At 39.4% G+C, this 18,153-nt stretch overlaps 1 protein-coding gene and 1 long non-coding RNA gene across 4 annotated transcripts in view; both read left to right on the plus strand.

Annotated features, from left to right (window-relative positions):
* LOC130605540 (uncharacterized) overlaps positions 1-18,153 on the plus strand; it is a 271,759-nt gene that overhangs the window by 51,321 nt on the left and 202,285 nt on the right. The gene's annotated exons all lie outside the window — the stretch shown is intronic.
* SHOC2 (SHOC2 leucine rich repeat scaffold protein) overlaps positions 1-18,153 on the plus strand; it is a 69,680-nt gene that overhangs the window by 39,629 nt on the left and 11,898 nt on the right. For 2 of the 3 annotated variants that reach the window (XM_057421086.1, XM_057421085.1), the window contains exons 3-4: positions 3,681-3,818; positions 16,484-16,614. In XM_057421086.1, the coding sequence (XP_057277069.1) occupies positions 3,681-3,818; positions 16,484-16,614 (269 nt within the window). The remainder of the gene's footprint in view (positions 1-3,680; positions 3,819-16,483; positions 16,615-18,153) is intronic. The other variant, XM_057421087.1, reaches the window with a different exon arrangement.

The following is an 18,153-nucleotide window of genomic DNA, read 5'->3' on the forward strand; positions in this document are numbered from 1 at the left end:
GGTAAGGCTGATTTTGTGCTGCAATACATTTCTAGCTGGCATATTTCTGTTAAATGGATTAATATATGAATGTGTTTCAGCAGTGTTTCTGCAGTACACCAGAAAAGAGCAAATGTTGAGTCTTTTAATGTGAATAAGATCGTGAGCTCCTCACTCTTGAGCCATTTTTCTTTCTATACCTGAGCAAATCTTCCTTTTAGGAAAACTTTGGTTTTGATTTTGACCTTCTCTTCTTACCCTGGCCAAGCAAAAATGCCAGATTCCAGTTGTATCATGGTGAAATTTATTTTTACGTGTTTTTGAGAAGCACTGCCCTCAATACAGTTGCCGCTGTTCAGACAATATGAAGGACGCATTCAGTCACTGAAACAAGCTGGCTGTACATCAGCTCCTAGGAAAACCTTTGTGCTGATGGCCTTGAGTTTGGCCTCTTTGTTCTTGCAGATCATTATTTGTTATATTGATTGTTTATGCCATGTGTTTATCCTGGCATCATTTTTGAAAGGGCTGCTGTTGTGCAGTGTGCACAGTGTGTCCATTCATGGGCTAAATGACTGCTGTCAGTCAGCAGGGGAGTAGCTGCCCCTGGCCTGGCGGCAGCGCACTCTCCATGCCCAGAGCGGGTCTGGTCCCACATACTGGGATGTTTTCAGTAGTGTTGGTCATGTTAACTGCAGCGTTGCTGGTACTCAGACCTTCATGCATGCAGAACAGAGAGCCTCTCACCCAGGGGAGTTCAAGATGATAGGGACAATGGTGCTGATCGGCCACATCAGAATGAACAGCACTGATTTGTAAAGGACTAGGCCTTTTTATTTCCTTATCCATCTATTTTCCCACACTTGTCCTTTCTAAGCCACATTGATTCCTCCCTTTCCCCTTCCCTAAAGATCCCAGCTCTTGGTAAGCAGCTCTTACCAAGCCAAGTTGCTCTTCCTTGCACCTCAGTAGATGCTCAAGGCCTGTATGCAGTAACAGTCCTCAGTCTGTGAGGTGCTTTGTAAAAGTCTTTCCATATACTCACTGTGATGGGTCTCACTGAGGCCTTGGGGCTGATGATTCTCCTGGGACAGCCAGGATTTGGGTTCTCCACCCACTGCTGGTCCTCTGTGTGCTTTTACATGTGAAGATGAGTCTCTGCCGTATCACCTAAACATTTTTTACCTCTTTAAGCTGATTGGATAAGGATCTTCTCTTGTATGTCATGGAGAACAGCAGCAGAAACGTACCATGAATGCTTTTTGTTGACTTGTATGCTCTCTGTGTTGTGTCTCAGCAATCCAAGTGAATGTATTGAAAGAATTTCAGTGCCAGCAGCATTTCACCTTCCACCCTGGGGGGCAGGGGATGAAAGAACATTTTGGCGAGATACTGTCAAACTATAAGTAGTATTACATCCAAGAGCAAGATTCCTTACTGAGCAACATGAACTAAAAGCTCAATATTATATAATATCCCTTGAAATTGTTTTCCTTAGGTCATTGTACTTCATGGTAGGGCTTTAACTTCCACTCGGTTTCTGCTCTAATGCCTAAAATTCGTTGGGCAGTCCTCACTCTATATTAACATTCAAAATTCTTATTGTTTACCAGTGTTGCTTTTTAAAAGAGTGCCTGCATCTTTAATATAGCAATATTAAGGATGGCTGTCCAAATTAAAGCAAAGTGTTAGCTTGCCCTTAGTTGTCTAAGTAAACAGACATCTCTCTTCTTTTTTTCCCTCCCCAGAATTAGCTAGTACAATGTTTGTTTCAAACACGTAGCTTGCTGTTGTCAAAGTTCTCAGCAGGTGCAAAAATAAAGTGCAGCAAATGTTGCTGCAGAAACCCAAATCTTTCTTCTACTTCAGCAGATGTAGAGTGGGAAGAGTCAAGTAAATGAGAAATCAGTGTGATGAAACGAAATTTATGCCATATTTCAAATTTGACATCATTCGTTTAGGTCTGAAGTGAAAACAAACGAAAACAGCAATCATGAAGGGAAAACTACTGCCCCAAAGTACATGAAGGTTTTTGAGTTATCTTAGTAAAGATTAGTGGGGTTCTTTGTTTGCTTAAAGGGAGGGATTTTGAAGTCTTCCTCAATCTTTTCTTCCTCCTTCTATCGCCTTCTGCACTTTGCCCACTTGTTTTTGTGAATAACAAGGCACTCCTACCACACAACATTAACTCTTGCTCAATTTTTTCTTATATTTGCTTTCTTCTGCATATTAATGGCATTGAAATGTGTGGTTTATGCAGCGCTGGGTACAGCATGTTTGACTGTTGACTCTGATCGCCTGGAATACATTTGAGTGCTGACTTAGGAGAGGGGAGACACGCACAGTGATGGAGGAGCTGCTTAAGCACCACATTTCCATCTGCCTAGATCCTAGAAAAACATCCCAGTTTGGTTTAATATATGCAGGAAATAAGATCAATTATATGTCAGCCATCTAAGAAAAATGGAATATGAAGCTGCTGGGATTGGCTTTTTCTTTTTTTGCTGGCTTTTCCCAACTGTTTCTCGATATGTGGCTACATGATACCTACAACTCAAAACAGGGTCTGAATTCATAAATATTTTATGATTTGTTTAATCACCATTTGTGATTATCTGCTGATCTAATGGGTAGACACTCTATGCGCATCAGAACTTGCCCAAGCCAGTCCTACAGGCCTGTGGGAAAATCCTTACAGGACTGTGTCAAAGATACAACCATGAAGCTTAAAAATAGACATTTGCTCCTCAAAAGGAATTTGCTGCTCTTCCAAATTTGTTACTCACTGAGTCATGCTCTTGTACACACATGCAGTGACCTCATCTTTACTGGATAGAGTTGAAGCTCTTCAAATAATTTGCATTAATTTCTCCTCCATCATATGCAAAGAATGTGAATGCATACACATGTATTCATGCACACACTTTTTTCTTTAAACCCATCAAGCTGTTGCTCAGAACACCCTATGTTTGTCACTAAAATAGGTGAAACTACTGTATGCAGAGAGTTATGCCAGCTGTACTTTTAAATTAGTGTGTAAATGTCAGGAATGAAGCAGTTCCGTGTGAAGGTGCTCTGAACTTTAAGATCCAGTCTTTTTTAAGGCTTATCAGATAAACCTTTTATTTTAAACTTTTATTTGCTGTGCCTTTGTTTGCATATAAAAATATGATATTCTGTTGCCTTTTTGTGATGACTAAAAATGATTAAAAAGTAGCACTCATTACTTTGGATTATCTGGACTGTCAGCCAAATAATTTTGGTGTGTCTTAGTTGTTGATTTTAGTGCTTGAAATAATGAGTGGTGGAAAACCAGATCTCCGTTTCTCAGAATTCAATAGAGTTCACTTAGTGATGTTTTAAACTTCCAGTCAGTCTGAAACAAGTGTGAAGTGTAGGTTTTGTACTTGTGTTCCACAGCTTGAACTGTCAGAAGAAAATCAATCAATAAATAAGATTTCTTGAGAGAATATATAAAAGCTTTATCTGAGTTTTTAAAAATTGTTGATCAGGTTTTAGATCTGACTGATGAAATTATGATCCTGTAATGCCTTTTTTTGTATATATAACTTTTTGGTAGCAATAGCTTTTCTTCAGATTATCCCAAATCCTGTCTGATTCTATTAATCCCTGTGCAGAAGTCATTGTCTACAGCTGTACATTAAAAAACTTGATGTTTTGGTTTTCTTGTGTGCTTTTAGGTGAGTTGTGTAACCTCATAACGCTGGATGTAGCGCACAATCAGCTTGAACACCTTCCAGAAGAGATTGGAAGCTGCACACAGATAACCAACCTTGACTTGCAGCACAATGAGCTCTTGGACCTGCCAGAAACCATAGGTATGTGAAGATGCTGGAGAAGAGAAAATAAGACACTATTCAAATTGTTCAGTAAGAGGAACAAGTTTAAGAATGAGTGTTTGGTTGGTGACTGTAGCATAACTGGTGTTCAGCTCAAGGCAGCTTCACACTTGAGTTTAAACGCAAGGTGTGCGTATTACCTTAAATGTAATTTCAAGCTGTCTGAATTACGTTAATAAATCTGGCTGTTCTGCAGCATGGCATTGACTGAGAACGAGAGTTGCAAGGGAAAAAAATCCATCCCTTCTAACTGATTTGAAGTGTTCTGTGGTTATGAGTAAATGTCTGCAGATTGTCTGACAATTCTGTAATAAAACTGAGCATATAAAGGAATAAAAGGCTAAAAGATTCATAATTGCAGTTTAATAATTTGGCAGATGGTTTTAACTAACATCTTTGAAAGAAAAATTGAACTAAAAAGATAAAGAATTTAAATGAATTATATATATTTTATGCTGTTTAGTAGAACTGAAAAAACCTTCCAGGTCCATAAGGTTCTCATATTCTAATACGGTAAAATACAGAGGGTTTGCAACTGAGGTGGGGATTAATGGACTGAAATAAACACCCTTGTGGTTGGTTTCAGAATCCCATATAGGATGAAACAGCAAAATATGACTTTTCTATTTAATTAAATCAGTTTTAAACAGATGGCAGAAAAAGATGCATGCTGTGATTTAAAAAGACAGGAAACCAAGGCCATCATGATTTTAAGCTCTTATTTGTCACCAGAACATACTCAGAAGAATGAACATTATCACTTAAGCAATATTTAATGTTGAACACCTTGTTAATATACTTCAATGCATAGTAAAGTGAGCAGGAGAGTGAGGAACCACTTAACAACACTCTCCAGCTTTTCTTCTAGCAGTAAATTGATGAGTGTGGAGTTACTGTGGTTTTTTGTTCAGAAAGTTTGATTTGAGCAGCATTTACATTGATGAAGTATCCACTGGAGCTAAACTTGCTTCCTGCATTGATGGTATTTTTAAACTCTGGAGATCCCACTCCATCTGGAATTTGCATCTAACCTACACAGTTCGTAAGCACAGCCTTTATTTTTGTGGCTAATTTGTAAATCTGATTGAAAGTTGTTTTACATAAAACTCATGTGTAGTTTACACGTCATATTTAGAAGCCAGTTCTTTGGATAAACTGCCAATTTTGGGAAAATTTCTCTAAGCAAGTGTGAGATTTCCCTTGACAGGGCTTACAGATCACTATTGTTGATTCTTGTGCAGAATAGTAGGACAATTTACTAAGTTGTTTAGTGACTGGTAGTCACTGAGCTGCTCAGAGGACCACAAAAATCTCACTTACAAAATGCTGCAGCACTGTCCTTACAGGGAAAGGTCTTTGGGTACGAGAGGCACAAAGTTACTCAGGCAGTTAAGTCGTTTGTGATAGGAAATTGCTGACTAGGCAATCAAGGTAGTTTGGACTCATCTATTTCTTCAGAAAGTTATTGTAAGCTTAGGTGGTTTCTATTGAGTCAGGTTCATACCTGGTTGGACTGGATTTCTGCCATTTTCTTTGTTTTGTTTTTCTATTGCATCGTCTTTATAGTGTTTTGAAGTTACTTATTTTAAAATGCACATAACTGTCTCTTCACATGGTTATCTGAGCTGAATATCAATGCTATGTAGCACACCAAACCACCAAAGGCAGACGAATAATGGTAAGAGACAGTGGTGCGCCTTTGTGTCTTAACCTTGCACTAGTTCAGTTTTTGCTCCAGTGGAAAATACGTGTTGCTTGTATTGACCAGGGTGTAGTGATTGAGCATGTCTGCTTAGAGAAGAACTTAAAATCAGAAATTGGTATTTGTGCTACATATACCTCACAAAGAGCCAGCAGTGAATACTGAAGGGAAAGGTTTTAAACTCCAGCTTAAATGATAATGATCAGCCTACATTTAGGCATGTTACAGAAAAGGCAGCCGTAGCCAGTTCAGCAACATTGGCTTTATTTCTTAGTCATCGCAGTTTTGGTTCAACATGAAAGCAAGTTGTGGCTTGATTTTTAAATTACAGCTTGCTTTGTGGTTAGGATTGTTCAACAAGAGACGTTGAGTACTGAGAAGAGCCCAGCGAGTAAATGGCGCGTGGCTGCTTGGTGTGTGTCACTTGGTGACTGCAGGATGGCGTCTCCAGCCTCTCCATCTCTCCTTCCAGTTTCTGTCTCTTCCCTACTCATGGTTGTCTACCTGGCATTTGGCAGAACTGGCTTTTCTTTCAACATGTGCATGCTGCCAGGTTTCAGTATGCTAATGTAAAAGTGTTGTTAATGTTTCCCCGGTTCAGTCTAACTGGGGCGGGGGTTGCAGGCTGGGTACAAAAAAGACCAAGTGCATTTGCTCGTTATAAATATTTAATGTACTGTGAGCCTCTTGTTATGGAGCAGACTTTCCATTACTGCCAGGTCTGTCCCCTCCTCCCCATGGACACTCTTCTGATGGAGGCCTCTTTCTTTTCTCGAAGGATGTTTTTGTCAAGCTGCTTTGAAAACCAAACAGCCCCCTTCATTTTCAATTTCTCCCACCCCTCAAAAAAGACTCCCATTCCCCCCAGGAAACCCAAAGACAAAAGAAATCCCACCCCCAAAAAACCCCACTTGAAAACTGCATCTTAAATTCACTGCTGGACTATCTAACCAAGTTTTGGGTTTACCACAGGAAGATTTCTGAATCTACCAATTAAAAATAAGGAAAAAATCATGGTTTCTAACTTAGCAGTACTGTACTGAAATGTGCTATAGCTATGAGGAAGAGATGTTGGAGGGTGACATGCAGGGGAGTGGCAGGGAAAGGATTATGCATCGGCAGTGATTACAGAGAGGTAGCAGAGCCAATATAGCCACTCTGTAAAAATACAAAGTTCTTGTTTCATCTAACACTGTATAAGCATGCTTTCATACAGTAACAAATGTCAATTTTACATATTAGTTGTCAGGAAGTGACCTAATGTCTTGCTTTATAGATATATGGCTTAATACATTCATATCTGTATTTCTGTTGATTGAAAATTGTAAAGTACTTTGTATATTAGATCACTTCCCGTAAGAAAAATGAGCTTTGTGGAACAGCTTAGCACATTCCAAGAGTCTTAAGTCTCGAATCAGAATCATAGTGGGATCTTAGCTACTTGGTGTTTTAATTGCAGATTCCCCCATGCACACATGGTGGGATTTTGGGGGGGGGGGGGGCATTATGACCTACTTTTATATACACAATGTTTTATCTCTGTATACTTAGTTGGCACGCTAATACTTCCAAAAAGATATATATATATATTTCCAAAAGGATATATATCAGAATCAGTAATTAGACTTTTGAGACAGAGAGAAAGCAAATTTTGGGTGGAGTAAAGCATTTCTTTGGATTACAAGCTAGTTTAGACATTTTCATGCTGCAAATACCACATTGTGAATGTTCCTTCTTTGAACTTTTAATTTTAGAATTCTGTACAAATGTGTTCACAATTTCTTGTTTGAAAGCACAGAAACACTTATTTGAGAAAGTAATTCAATAGGAGCAGAATAACAGCTTTAAAAAAAACAGATTCTTCATCTGGTTTGTAATTTCTACTTTTGTGTGTGTACATGTGCAGTTTGCTTATAGTCAAATGTGCCATATTCATGGACATTTAAGGCAGCAGACATTTTAATAAGAAAAAGAATAGTCAGTTGTAAATGGTCCAAAATGATGCTTTAAAAGCACAAAAAATCCTGTCACTGGACACACTCTCCAGTGTCTGACATGGTAGTGTTCTGAAGAGATGGTTAGGAAAATGAGAGGCATATTGAAAGCCCTGTGCTCTCCTCCTGACCTTCGCTGTAGCACGTTAGCTCAGAAGCTGAAGTCGCCACTCTCATGGGAGCAAATATTATCTGGAATAACTTTGCCATTTTTGCTAGTTGAAATTGTGCTACAGACTGGGCTTCTAACCCGTTTAGCCCCAGTGTACCTCTGAGAGCACTGCTGTGCTTTTAAAGCATATAATTGATATCAAAACCATGAAAGCATAGTGACCAGAACTGGCCATAGATAATTGGTTCAGCTGAGGTTGTACAAATTGTGGTTGAGAGCTTTAAGTCCCTGGAAATCCTAGGAAAGATGTTTCTGTAGAAAAGTGGAACTGCTTTTAAATGATGTTCTAAGTTTAGCAGGCTTAGGAAAAACTGGAGAAGTCTTAACTCTGCGATGTTTGACAAATAGTCCTGATGAGACCCAGCAGAGCACCTGCAGCTCTCTCTGTGCACAGGGGTGATGTTCGTGTGTGACTGATAGGTTTGATGTTAGTAATTACTCATCATTCTGATGAGGCAAAGTGCATAGACTTCTGCTCCAGCTTTGATAGCTGTATTCATATTCTTAACAGTTAAGCACATGACCTAGTACTTTGGTCTGTGAGCATTCAGTGCTTTATGGGATCAAACTCATTTCATAGGCTCACATTGGGAGATCTGGTCAGTGTTCAGTGCTTTGTCTGAAGCTTTGTTCTTGGGCTATGCTGTTAATGAAACATTTTTTTATTAGATTCTGCTAGTATTGGGCAAGTGCAATAGGGTCAGCATTTATCTGGTGGAAAGCAGTTGCTCCCACTTTCATTCTCATGCCTGGGTTATTATAAACCTTTGCTAGTTCTCATGGTGGTCTCATAAAGGGAGTGAAGCTTCTGGTTCTTGGCTTCAATTCTAGACTTAGTAAATGTACAGCAGTGAAATTGGCTAGAAAATAGTGAGTGGTACCAGAGATGGTAAATGGGAAGTGACTGCTCACTGCCTCCTCCATCGGCAGAAAGGGCAGGATGAAGCAAAGCTGTGAGGGCTTGACCTCAAAGCAGTGGAGAGCAGACTGTACTGTGTGTGATGTGTAGGGAACACTTGGGTCTCGATGTTTGCACAGGTTGCTGTAGATACTAAAAGCTCACAGGGCAATGTGACAATTACGCAGAAGAAAAATCTATCAGTTGCTTCTAAATTAAGGAATTCACTGAGACACACAGAGTTGAATCTTCCCCTGGCTTTTGGGAAAGTTTCAGGCTGTGCTTTACCCTTTTCTTAGGTTCTTCTTGTGGTATCTGCTGTTGGGCATTATTTTCCAGGGAGAAGATAAATAGGTGGATCTCTGGTCTGCACAAAGTAATTGTCACATTCCTTAATTAGCCAAAATTATAAATGTATGTTCGTATGTTTTATATTATTATATAGTAGGGGAGACTTAGAAAAAAATGAAACACGTCTATTAGGAAATGATAATGCTTTTTCTGCATTGCCAGTTTGGTATAAACTGTTCTTACAATGTGATTTACATTTGCATGAATCTTTAATTTCAGAGAAAGGTTTTAAATAGGCAGTTGAAAAGGCAAATAAGACAACCAGTGAAAAATTAAATGACATAAATTGTCGTTGCTTTGTGTTATTGTATGAAGTATGAATTGAGTAAAATGCAACACTTTAATTGATAGCCCCAAATACGTCCCAGCTGTTGCTTTTGACTCTGTTGCAATGTGAAGTGTTTTTGTATTTTTGTATTATTTTCAGCTAATTAGAACTTCCCTTTTTGTTTTACCAAATCTTCATTGCAAGCCCAATATTATTAAATACATATGTGCTGTTTCTTTACAAGATAGACTTGTATTGACTCTTTCAGTCAGAGTTTATGGATTTGATGTGTATTACAAAAATATAATTAATTTTGGTTGGAATTCTGGTAAGTCTAGGACGGGCACAATTTATTTTAGTGAATGTACATACACAGTAATTAGATGTGGAGACCAATATGTACAGATACATTATAACTGCAGCTCAGCCTTTTCAGAATTATTGCTATACTGCAGAAAGAAAAAGCCCATAATTTTACTTTCTTTATATAAGAAGCAGGCACGAGGGAAGAGTGATTCAAAGGAACACATCAGAATCAAGACAAGCAGGTCTATTAGGTACATGCATTTTGATGAACGCATATTAAATGAAGCTGAATTTTCATAGCTTAGTTTCAGAAACATGTCAGTAAGAGGTTTTGTGTTCTCTAGCCTTATGCAGGTGTTGTGTGTGGTGTGTGTCAGATACTTGAGCCTCTGTCACGCAAGTTTTGCCAGTATCTTGCATGTATCTTTCCCACGTAGGCAGTCAGCAGTGATAATGGTCTTGAATCAGAGTTGAAAAATAAATAACTGCTAACATGATTATGCTTCAGCCTTAATCTTGAAATGATGATGGAAAACCTGCCTTTGGTTGGTACTATTAGACTGAAAACAGAGAGGAATCACTTTGTTGTCTTCAGATAGCATTTAAACCAGTAAGGGTGATAGAGTTTAATTTTAAATTAATGTTAAATAGCTTTCTAATAGATAAGATCTTTATGAGAGGTCCTAGACTTTGTGTAAGGAGGGTAATGTACTTTGAGGAGGACAAAAAATTACAGGCTCTGCTGACCCTTGTGAGTCTGAATCTGCCTCCTATGCTGGCCTGGTGTATCAGGAGGTACCGGTGGCTGAAAGAAAATATAAAATACACTAAAAATCACTTCATTCTTAAATCAATAAAATCCAGAGTTTGGAAGTGAAACTTTGTGCTGTGTTCAATTATACCTTTGGAAATATAATTGTTTCATGCTTTGACCTCGGTAGTTGTTAGCAAAGATCAGGAGGGATTCATTTATCTTCTGCAGTTTTCCTGAGTGGTTGCCTTCCCACACCCACCATCTTTCTGTCCCCATTCCTAGTTTTCCTAAAACATCAGCTTTTAGCCAGAGTGTATTAAACATTAAGGATGTTTCAGCCTTGCAGGCTGTATAAAGGATTTGACCTCTCTCAGGTGATTGGTGATGTGCATTTACATTCATAAGAATGTGCAGACTTGGGTTTAGGAAAGAGTTGCCCCCAGATCAGATGAATAATGACTGTGAGATTTTGTTGTGCTTTCTCTGCAACATGCTCACTGAGATCACCTTCAGGATGTCTTGCTGGACCAGTCACTTTGCGCTGTCACACTGTTGGCCATTAGCAGACATCATCTTAGCTTGTGGAATGCAGCTGAAGATTAAACCTGTTTATCTGAAACCTTTCGTTTTACTCTATGGCTATCAAGGGGAATGGTTTGCGTTCTGAGAAGAGGTTAAACAGGTCAATAGCTCTTTTCACCTAAAAATCTGTGAAACTGTTCAACAGTTGTCATGGAGTATGGCCAACATCTGGAAAAACTAGTATATAGTAAGTACAAAGTATAATACGGGTGTCTTCTGACTTACAGCTAGTTTAGGCTGCCAGCGCTGTTGAAATATTTGAAGCAGTGTTTAATTCTGTCCATAGCTGCCCATCTCTGGCTTGTCTAGTCTCTTCTATACAATTTTAAACTCCTTCTAGGCCGTTAGGTTCCACCTGCTTTGTTAGCATCCTCATTGCAGCTCTTTTGGCTTCTTCTTCCATATTGGCATCTGTGTTATTCTCACTATGAGATTAATGCGATGTGGTGTATTAAGCTTAATTCATGTATGTTCTTTTAAAAGTCACATCAAGGTTTTGGGCTTTTTTCAATTTTTCAAAGTAATTTTGGGTGTGCCTCTTGGTTTCCATTTGTTAGAAGTGACACCTGATACCTTTTGTATGCAAACCAGCATTTTTGTCTGTCTTAGAAGAAGATCCCTTTGTGAATTAAGTGCACTGTGCTCCATGAGGTAATGTATGGTCATGTAAAACATTTTCTTGAATAGGTGGTTACTCGTTGTGCAAAGTTTAGTCAAATCAATAGCTAAGACTATTTATAGAAGTTAGATGATCAGACATACTTAATAGTACCCTGTTGTTGCAAGTTCTTGCAATTATCTGTTGCATGGTGAAGTTCATGTATACTTTTGATTACAATCTCACGAGGTTTTCGTGTGCACAGTTCTTGTAAATCCAACTTGTGTTTTTAACGTTATATGCAGAAGAATTTTCTCTGTTGAACAGATTTTAAATTGATCTGATGCTTCTGGCTTATTTAGGAGGAAGCAACTGCTCCTGGTAGCAAACTCACTTGATGAACTAAGTGCTATAAAACAGACTGATTATTCCATCTTTTAGTAATGATGCAGTAACATTTCACACGAAGTAAATGACCCTTCATCTAAGGATAGGGAGTTTGAAGGATTCTTTTAACTGAGGGACGGAAAGGAAAAAGTGTGGTAGATTTCAGAAGAAGAGAACACTTGTCACTCCCTTTAGAATGCGCTGGTAGGGCTTTGAATTAGGAATTTAGATTTCTTTATATTATTCAACATTCCAGTTCCTTTTTCTCTTGATTTTGAAATATTCAAGAAAGAGATGTATTGCTCCTACTTCAAGAACCACTTCAGGTGGGCTTTCTAAAAAGTATGGTTTTGTAGGCATGGTTTCCTCCTTTATTTCCAGTCTTCCCTTTGTTTGGGATTGGCAAATACCTCTTTTTAACTTTGACTAATATTTTTGAGGTACCTTTAATAAAGAATTTAATTTAAACCATCTGTTTAGAGTCCCTCTTATAGCAAGAGAGTTTAATGTTTCTGGATTTGCATGCTTCCAAGTATTTTTAATTCATTTCTGTGCAAATTAAACAGCTAACCCTGAGAGAGACATGCAGTCACTCCAGTGAAGTGATTATGAATTCTGCACTTGCGTTGCTTCAGACCTGAGAGCTGGGCAAAGTGGAGCATTGGTACATTTGCTGGTGAGAAAATGGACCTGAAACAGGGTGGCTCATCCCCAGGAGTGACTCCTCATGCCAAAAGTTGAACTAAAACAATTTTTCAGTAACTTTCTTAGGCCTGGCATAAGTTTAGGGCTTAGTCAGGCTTTAGTATTTTTAGAAGTACCAATGGATGGGGTAGTTGAGTTTACAAGGTTTTTTCCAGTGGACTCCCTAAGAAAACAGGTTGGAAGGGGTTGTGCTTGTTGCTTTTCCTACTAGTAGCTGCTTTTCAGTTGTGGTTATCAAACTGTCATGTTCATGAGCGTTCAGTGCTGCAGTTTCTGAGTGACTCAACCTGCAAGGGGCTGATTTTAGTACTGCTGAGGTACAGTTTCAGTGACAAAAGTACAAGCCCAGATGATCCTGATGACTTTGGTGATCAGTTGTTACCCTCTTCTCCTCATTTCTTACTTAACGTGACTGCACATCAGTGAAGTACCTAATGTGGTGCCATCTCAGAAACCAGTAGCTGAACAGGAGAAGATGGAGATGGGTGCAGGCACTGTAAATTGTGATTGGGAGTGATACTCGCAGTATGAGTATCAGCTGGGGAGCTGTAAATGGGATCACTTTTGATTATGCAGTGTATCAGGTGTGCTATTTAGCAACTTGTAACAGTTCCTGTTGCAAACTGAAGTTTGTCACTCCCTAGTCAGAGAGCCAGTGAGGAGGCAGGTGCATGTTAGCCAGCTGCCTGGTGGCTGGCCCATGAAGGGATAGCACAAGGGGGAATGGCTTTAAACTGACAGAGGAAAGATCCAGATTAGATATAAGGAAGAAGCTCTTCCCTGTGAGGGTGCTGAGGCACTGCACAGGTTGCCCAGAGAAGCTGTGGCTGCCCCATCCCTGGCAGTGTTCAAGGCCAGGCTGGAGAAGGATTGGAGAAACCTGGTCTTGTGGAAGGTGTCCCTGGCTGTGGCAGGGGATTGGAACTGAATGAGCTTTAAGGTCCCCTCTGACCCAATCCATTCTGTGATTCTGTGGAATATTGAAAGGAGGTAAGTTTTAACATCCTGAGCAGAGGGAAGAGCTCTAAGGATCATCCTTAGATGATAATTTTGTGAGGAGGAGACTCAAGATCTGTCTTTTCCAGCATGTGAAGATAAAAGCTGATAAGGGTTTCTCACCCTGATGTGTTCACAAGTTCACAGTGAGGTGTGAATATGAACTCTGATGAGGATGAAAAGGTTTCTGAGTCTTTTTGAGGGAAGACTAAATGGCAGTAAATTTGCTATAAATAAATTCTGGCTTGAAATGAGAAGGCAGCCCATACTGCCTGTATCAGCTGGGTGCAGGACAGCCCTTTCAGGAGCAGTGGGAGAGGTGCTACTGATGAAGCTCCAGCTGAAATCTTGCTGCTTTTGTTCTCAGAAATAACTGTATTTAGTGCTGTGGTGTGTAAAAGGGTCATAGAGAATGTGTGGTACATACAGGGTGTCTCTTCTGTTATGCTTTTGCATGCTTTTCCTATGGAAGAGAAAGATAACAAGGAGAGAAACAGTGATAAAGTTCTATTGAGAAATGCTATTTATGATAAAACAACATTACCGGGAGCTGCCTCCTTTCTGATAATGCCATGAGGATAGCCAGCGTGTGTCATTCTCTCCTGGAAAATTATGGTACAGTTTGACTCTCTCTAATGGCTGCCTTGTTTCATTTCTCTGAAATGCCACATTGCTGGTAGGAAGAGAGCCATATACATACAACCTGTGCTCACAATCTGGGAACTGGCACAGCGACGTTGTATTGCTAAGCAACAGTTGGCATCATGCTGTCTGCTAGAGCTGTTCCCTGTTCGTCCTCTTTGCCTGAAAAATCCATGCTGACATCTAGCTCAAGGTTTGAGTAGTGGAAAAAAGGGTAGATTGATATCTTGTGTACGGTTTGTTTTGTTAGTAAAGCACTAAATAACTGTTCAGAGAAATGCAGTCAGGATGTACTCTATTCATCCCTAGAATGGCGGTTCCTAATGGTCTTGGTGCCTTGCAATAGGATGTCTTATACTGTGAAGTGAGGCCAGTTTCCCATAGAGCCAGCAGTGCCAGATCTCGCCAAACATGACATGAAATAGCCGTCTTATGTACAAATGTGCTTCTTTATACTAGTGGATTGTAGGATCAAAATAGGACTTAATTAACTCTCCTTAGCGTGCATACACACTGTAGGATTTAACCTCAAAAGATTAAGAGCAATATTGATATCCCTGGCTTTTAAATGCCTTTTTGTTGTTAAGGGAAGACTTTCTTTGCCATTTCTGCAACAGGTAATTGTATACTTGCTCGGAAGCAAAGCACTTGCAAATATAAATGAAAATCCCAGTGGGAGATACTGCTAGTTAAGCAACACTGGGTGGCTACCTGCTGGTTTAACTTTTGTTTAGTTATTCATGATACTAAGTGAAATATGTTCCTAAGCTTGTTAGCTAAGTATCTGGTATGCACTGAAAATTCATCTTTTATGTCTTGATTTGTAAGACCTGGATCATTTTTGTTCTGTGTCAGGGGTTTTTGTTTATCTGTTTTGTGCAGCATTTTGTTTGTTTGTGGTTGGGGTTTTCTGTTTGGTTGTTTTTTTTACTTTCACTGCTCTTGTGAATCTCTTACTTTAGTAGCTACAGAGAATCATACAGCAGTCCCAGTTAGCAGTTTTTCCCAGCTGCGTTCCCAGTTACTCAGAGATGTAGGGTAATTTTTACAGTATATTTTGAAAAGCTCTCTCAGTATATTTTGACCAAGTTCAGGAAGGAATTATTTTGCCACATCCCGCTGCAGCATTTGTATTAATTTTCATTCTCCATTTCTTTTTATTTTGTTTCATCCTTGGCTTCCAAGCAAATACTTCATACACTACATTCGCTTCTTCCTTTGCTGTGTTCCAGTAACCTTTGTATAAGTACCTCTGCACAGACATTAATACAGTCTTCATTTAATGAGTAGTCAGACTGTACCATACTAAAATCCTTTCATACTTTTAAATTATTTTTGATTATTCTTGCTACCATTTGTTGAATCTTATGTTTCTTTTCCAGTGTGTCTTTCTGGTACTTCAGTTTGCAGAACAAATGTGTTTTGCCGTGAGTGGTTGTAAAAATCAGTGCAAAATAGTGAATGTTTTGCAAGGAACCAATTGTGTGCATCTGTTCAAAGCTCCACTGGTGCGGTGTACACACATGTGCACAGACACATTTTCTTATCATAGGGGTGAGCCAGAAGACAAAGCACTGTTATTATTTGCATCTATTTGCTAGTTAGCTTTTCAGTGAAATTCAACATCCTATGGCCAGCAGGAGGGTCTAAATGCCCCTGCACTGTGTAGTTCAGAGACATCCTTAAGCAGTTGACTGTGGTCTCTAGTACTTGCTAGATGGTAAAGTTTGGAGCTAAAGGGAGCTTCAGATGGGAAATTTTCAGGTTACAAGTTTCCTCCCCCCCCCCCCCCCCCCCCCCCCATCACTTTTTAGAGACTTTGTTGCTTTTGGAGGATGGTAAAAGGTTTTTTCCCCCCTGTAGAGGAAAGTGTTTTGCCAGGACCAGAGCTGCGTGATGTATGCCCAAATTCTGGTAATATGAGTCATGGCATTGAATGATGAGATCTGCAATTTTAAAAAGTCACATTGGGGACATCTGAAAGTTTTTTTCTTGGTAGAAAGGTCAGGATAGAAGGACTTCTGCAATAGGACAGAAGTCTTCCTTGCTTACCATATTATGCATAACTTTTGAGGAATATTTAATGTGCACAATCTACTTTGTATGGCTGACTTGAGCATTGGAAAGCAGTGCAATATCATCTTCTGTTCTGGGATGATAGCTCTGTTTTACCATGTGAAAAGTTTGAAGTGTAGTGTGTGAGAGACAACAGAAGATTCAGAAGTCAAACCTTGTTCTGTGCCCTTGTGTTAATCTAATGATATATTAATACCTGTTTCCTACCTGTAGGAAATCTGTCCAGTCTAAGTCGTCTTGGCCTGAGGTACAATAGGCTGTCAGCAATTCCGAAGTCTTTAGCAAAGTGCAGTGAACTTGATGAACTGAACCTGGAGAATAACAACATCTCTACTTTACCAGAGGTGAGAATTAGAGGGAGTGGACTGGGGAGGGAGGGTTCTTGTAAGGTATCGGTGTTCTGTAGAGGGGTTGGAACATGTGGAATTATTCTGTTTCATGGAGGTGGGGAAAAGGCAGGAAAAGCTGAAAATGGGTATCTTTTTCTCCATCTAATCAAGCCAGGAATGACCTTTAAGAGAGTGTCACAACTACCTGGCCTCAGCATTCTCATTTTAATGTGGAAAAGTGTGCTGTTGACAACCAATGTGATATCATCTGGCAACTGACTGGCACACCTTCTATCAGTTACAAAAAATAAGAATTTGCATTGTTTTTCTCTTTCCAGTGACTCTGTGAGGATCATGGGAGAAAGGGAAAGAGAAATCTGTTCTCTCGCTTTGCTTTTCATAGCTACACTTGACTCTCTTAGCTCAGTCTCTTGCTTCAGGCTTAGTGTGGGACCAAGGATAAATGTCCATAGTTAGAAGTTCTGGAGCCACCTTGTCAGTCTCTTCAATTAACACATTCCCTGAACAGAGTGCTTTGATGGCTCTGGGGTGACGAGGCAGAAGGTCCTAATCCCCAGTGCATCTGTACAGTTTTGTGTATTCCTTCTCTAGAGTTGTCTGAAACATGCCCCTGCAGACTCCAGTTTCACAGTCCTGGGTAGCTAGTTGGTGACAGGCCAGTTTTTAAATACAGCTTTGATGTCTGCACACTTGGAAACTATTTTAACTGCTGGGTCATACCTTTAAACCTTTTTGTTTTGTTAATTTTTTGAGACTATCAGGGCAGCAGAGTGTGAGATGCTCAGCTGCATACTGTATGCTGCTGGTGCTAGTAAACATTTAGAGAAAAATGTTTGACTTGAAGCATTAGTGCCTGGGAAGAATTGCTCTGATGACAGGAAAAAAAAAATCTGATGTGATTTATTACTGTTCTGCATATTTTTTTCCATTGCTTTAGAGTCTTTTGAGATGAAGATTCCAGGCCACAACATAGAGTTTATGTTCTGTTCTGTTTTAAAGGTGGTCCAAACAGCTTTTCTAAGTTGTCATCTCCACCTGCCCAAGTGGCATAAATAGTGTACAGTGGGTTAAAATGATATCTAAAGAGGTATAGAGGAAATTACAGATAGAAGGAAAAAAATGTATTTGGAGTTAGGCAAAGTACTTGTAGTATTAAAATGCAGTAAGTACTTTCTTTCAGATAAATGTCTGAACTCAGCAGTGATAGACTGAAAACAGAAAATTTAATAAACATTTAGGTTAAACTATCATTTAAGAAAATGCTGCAGAGTGAAAGCCACCAGACTGCTTTTACGATGAGAGCTAAAGCTAGCCCACCCCACCTAGACATACTGTAAAAGCAACTATGGTATAATTACAGAAACCTAATGTGAGGGATGATTACTTGCTTTAGATGTGTTCAGTCATAATACAAAACTCTGTGACTGCGCTGCATTCTTCACGTGTATTTGCCAACAGTACGTTAACACTTAAGCTGCTACCTTTCAGAAGTGTATAGTTTATACTGTAATCTGTTTAAACATTCTGTGCTAT

This window comes from Pezoporus wallicus, unplaced genomic scaffold, assembly GCF_028554395.1.
Source record: "Pezoporus wallicus isolate ANWC-B61680 ecotype Strahan unplaced genomic scaffold, APGP_CSIRO_Pwel_v1 contig_3365, whole genome shotgun sequence".
In the NCBI taxonomy this organism is placed as follows: Eukaryota; Metazoa; Chordata; class Aves; order Psittaciformes; family Psittacidae; genus Pezoporus; species Pezoporus wallicus.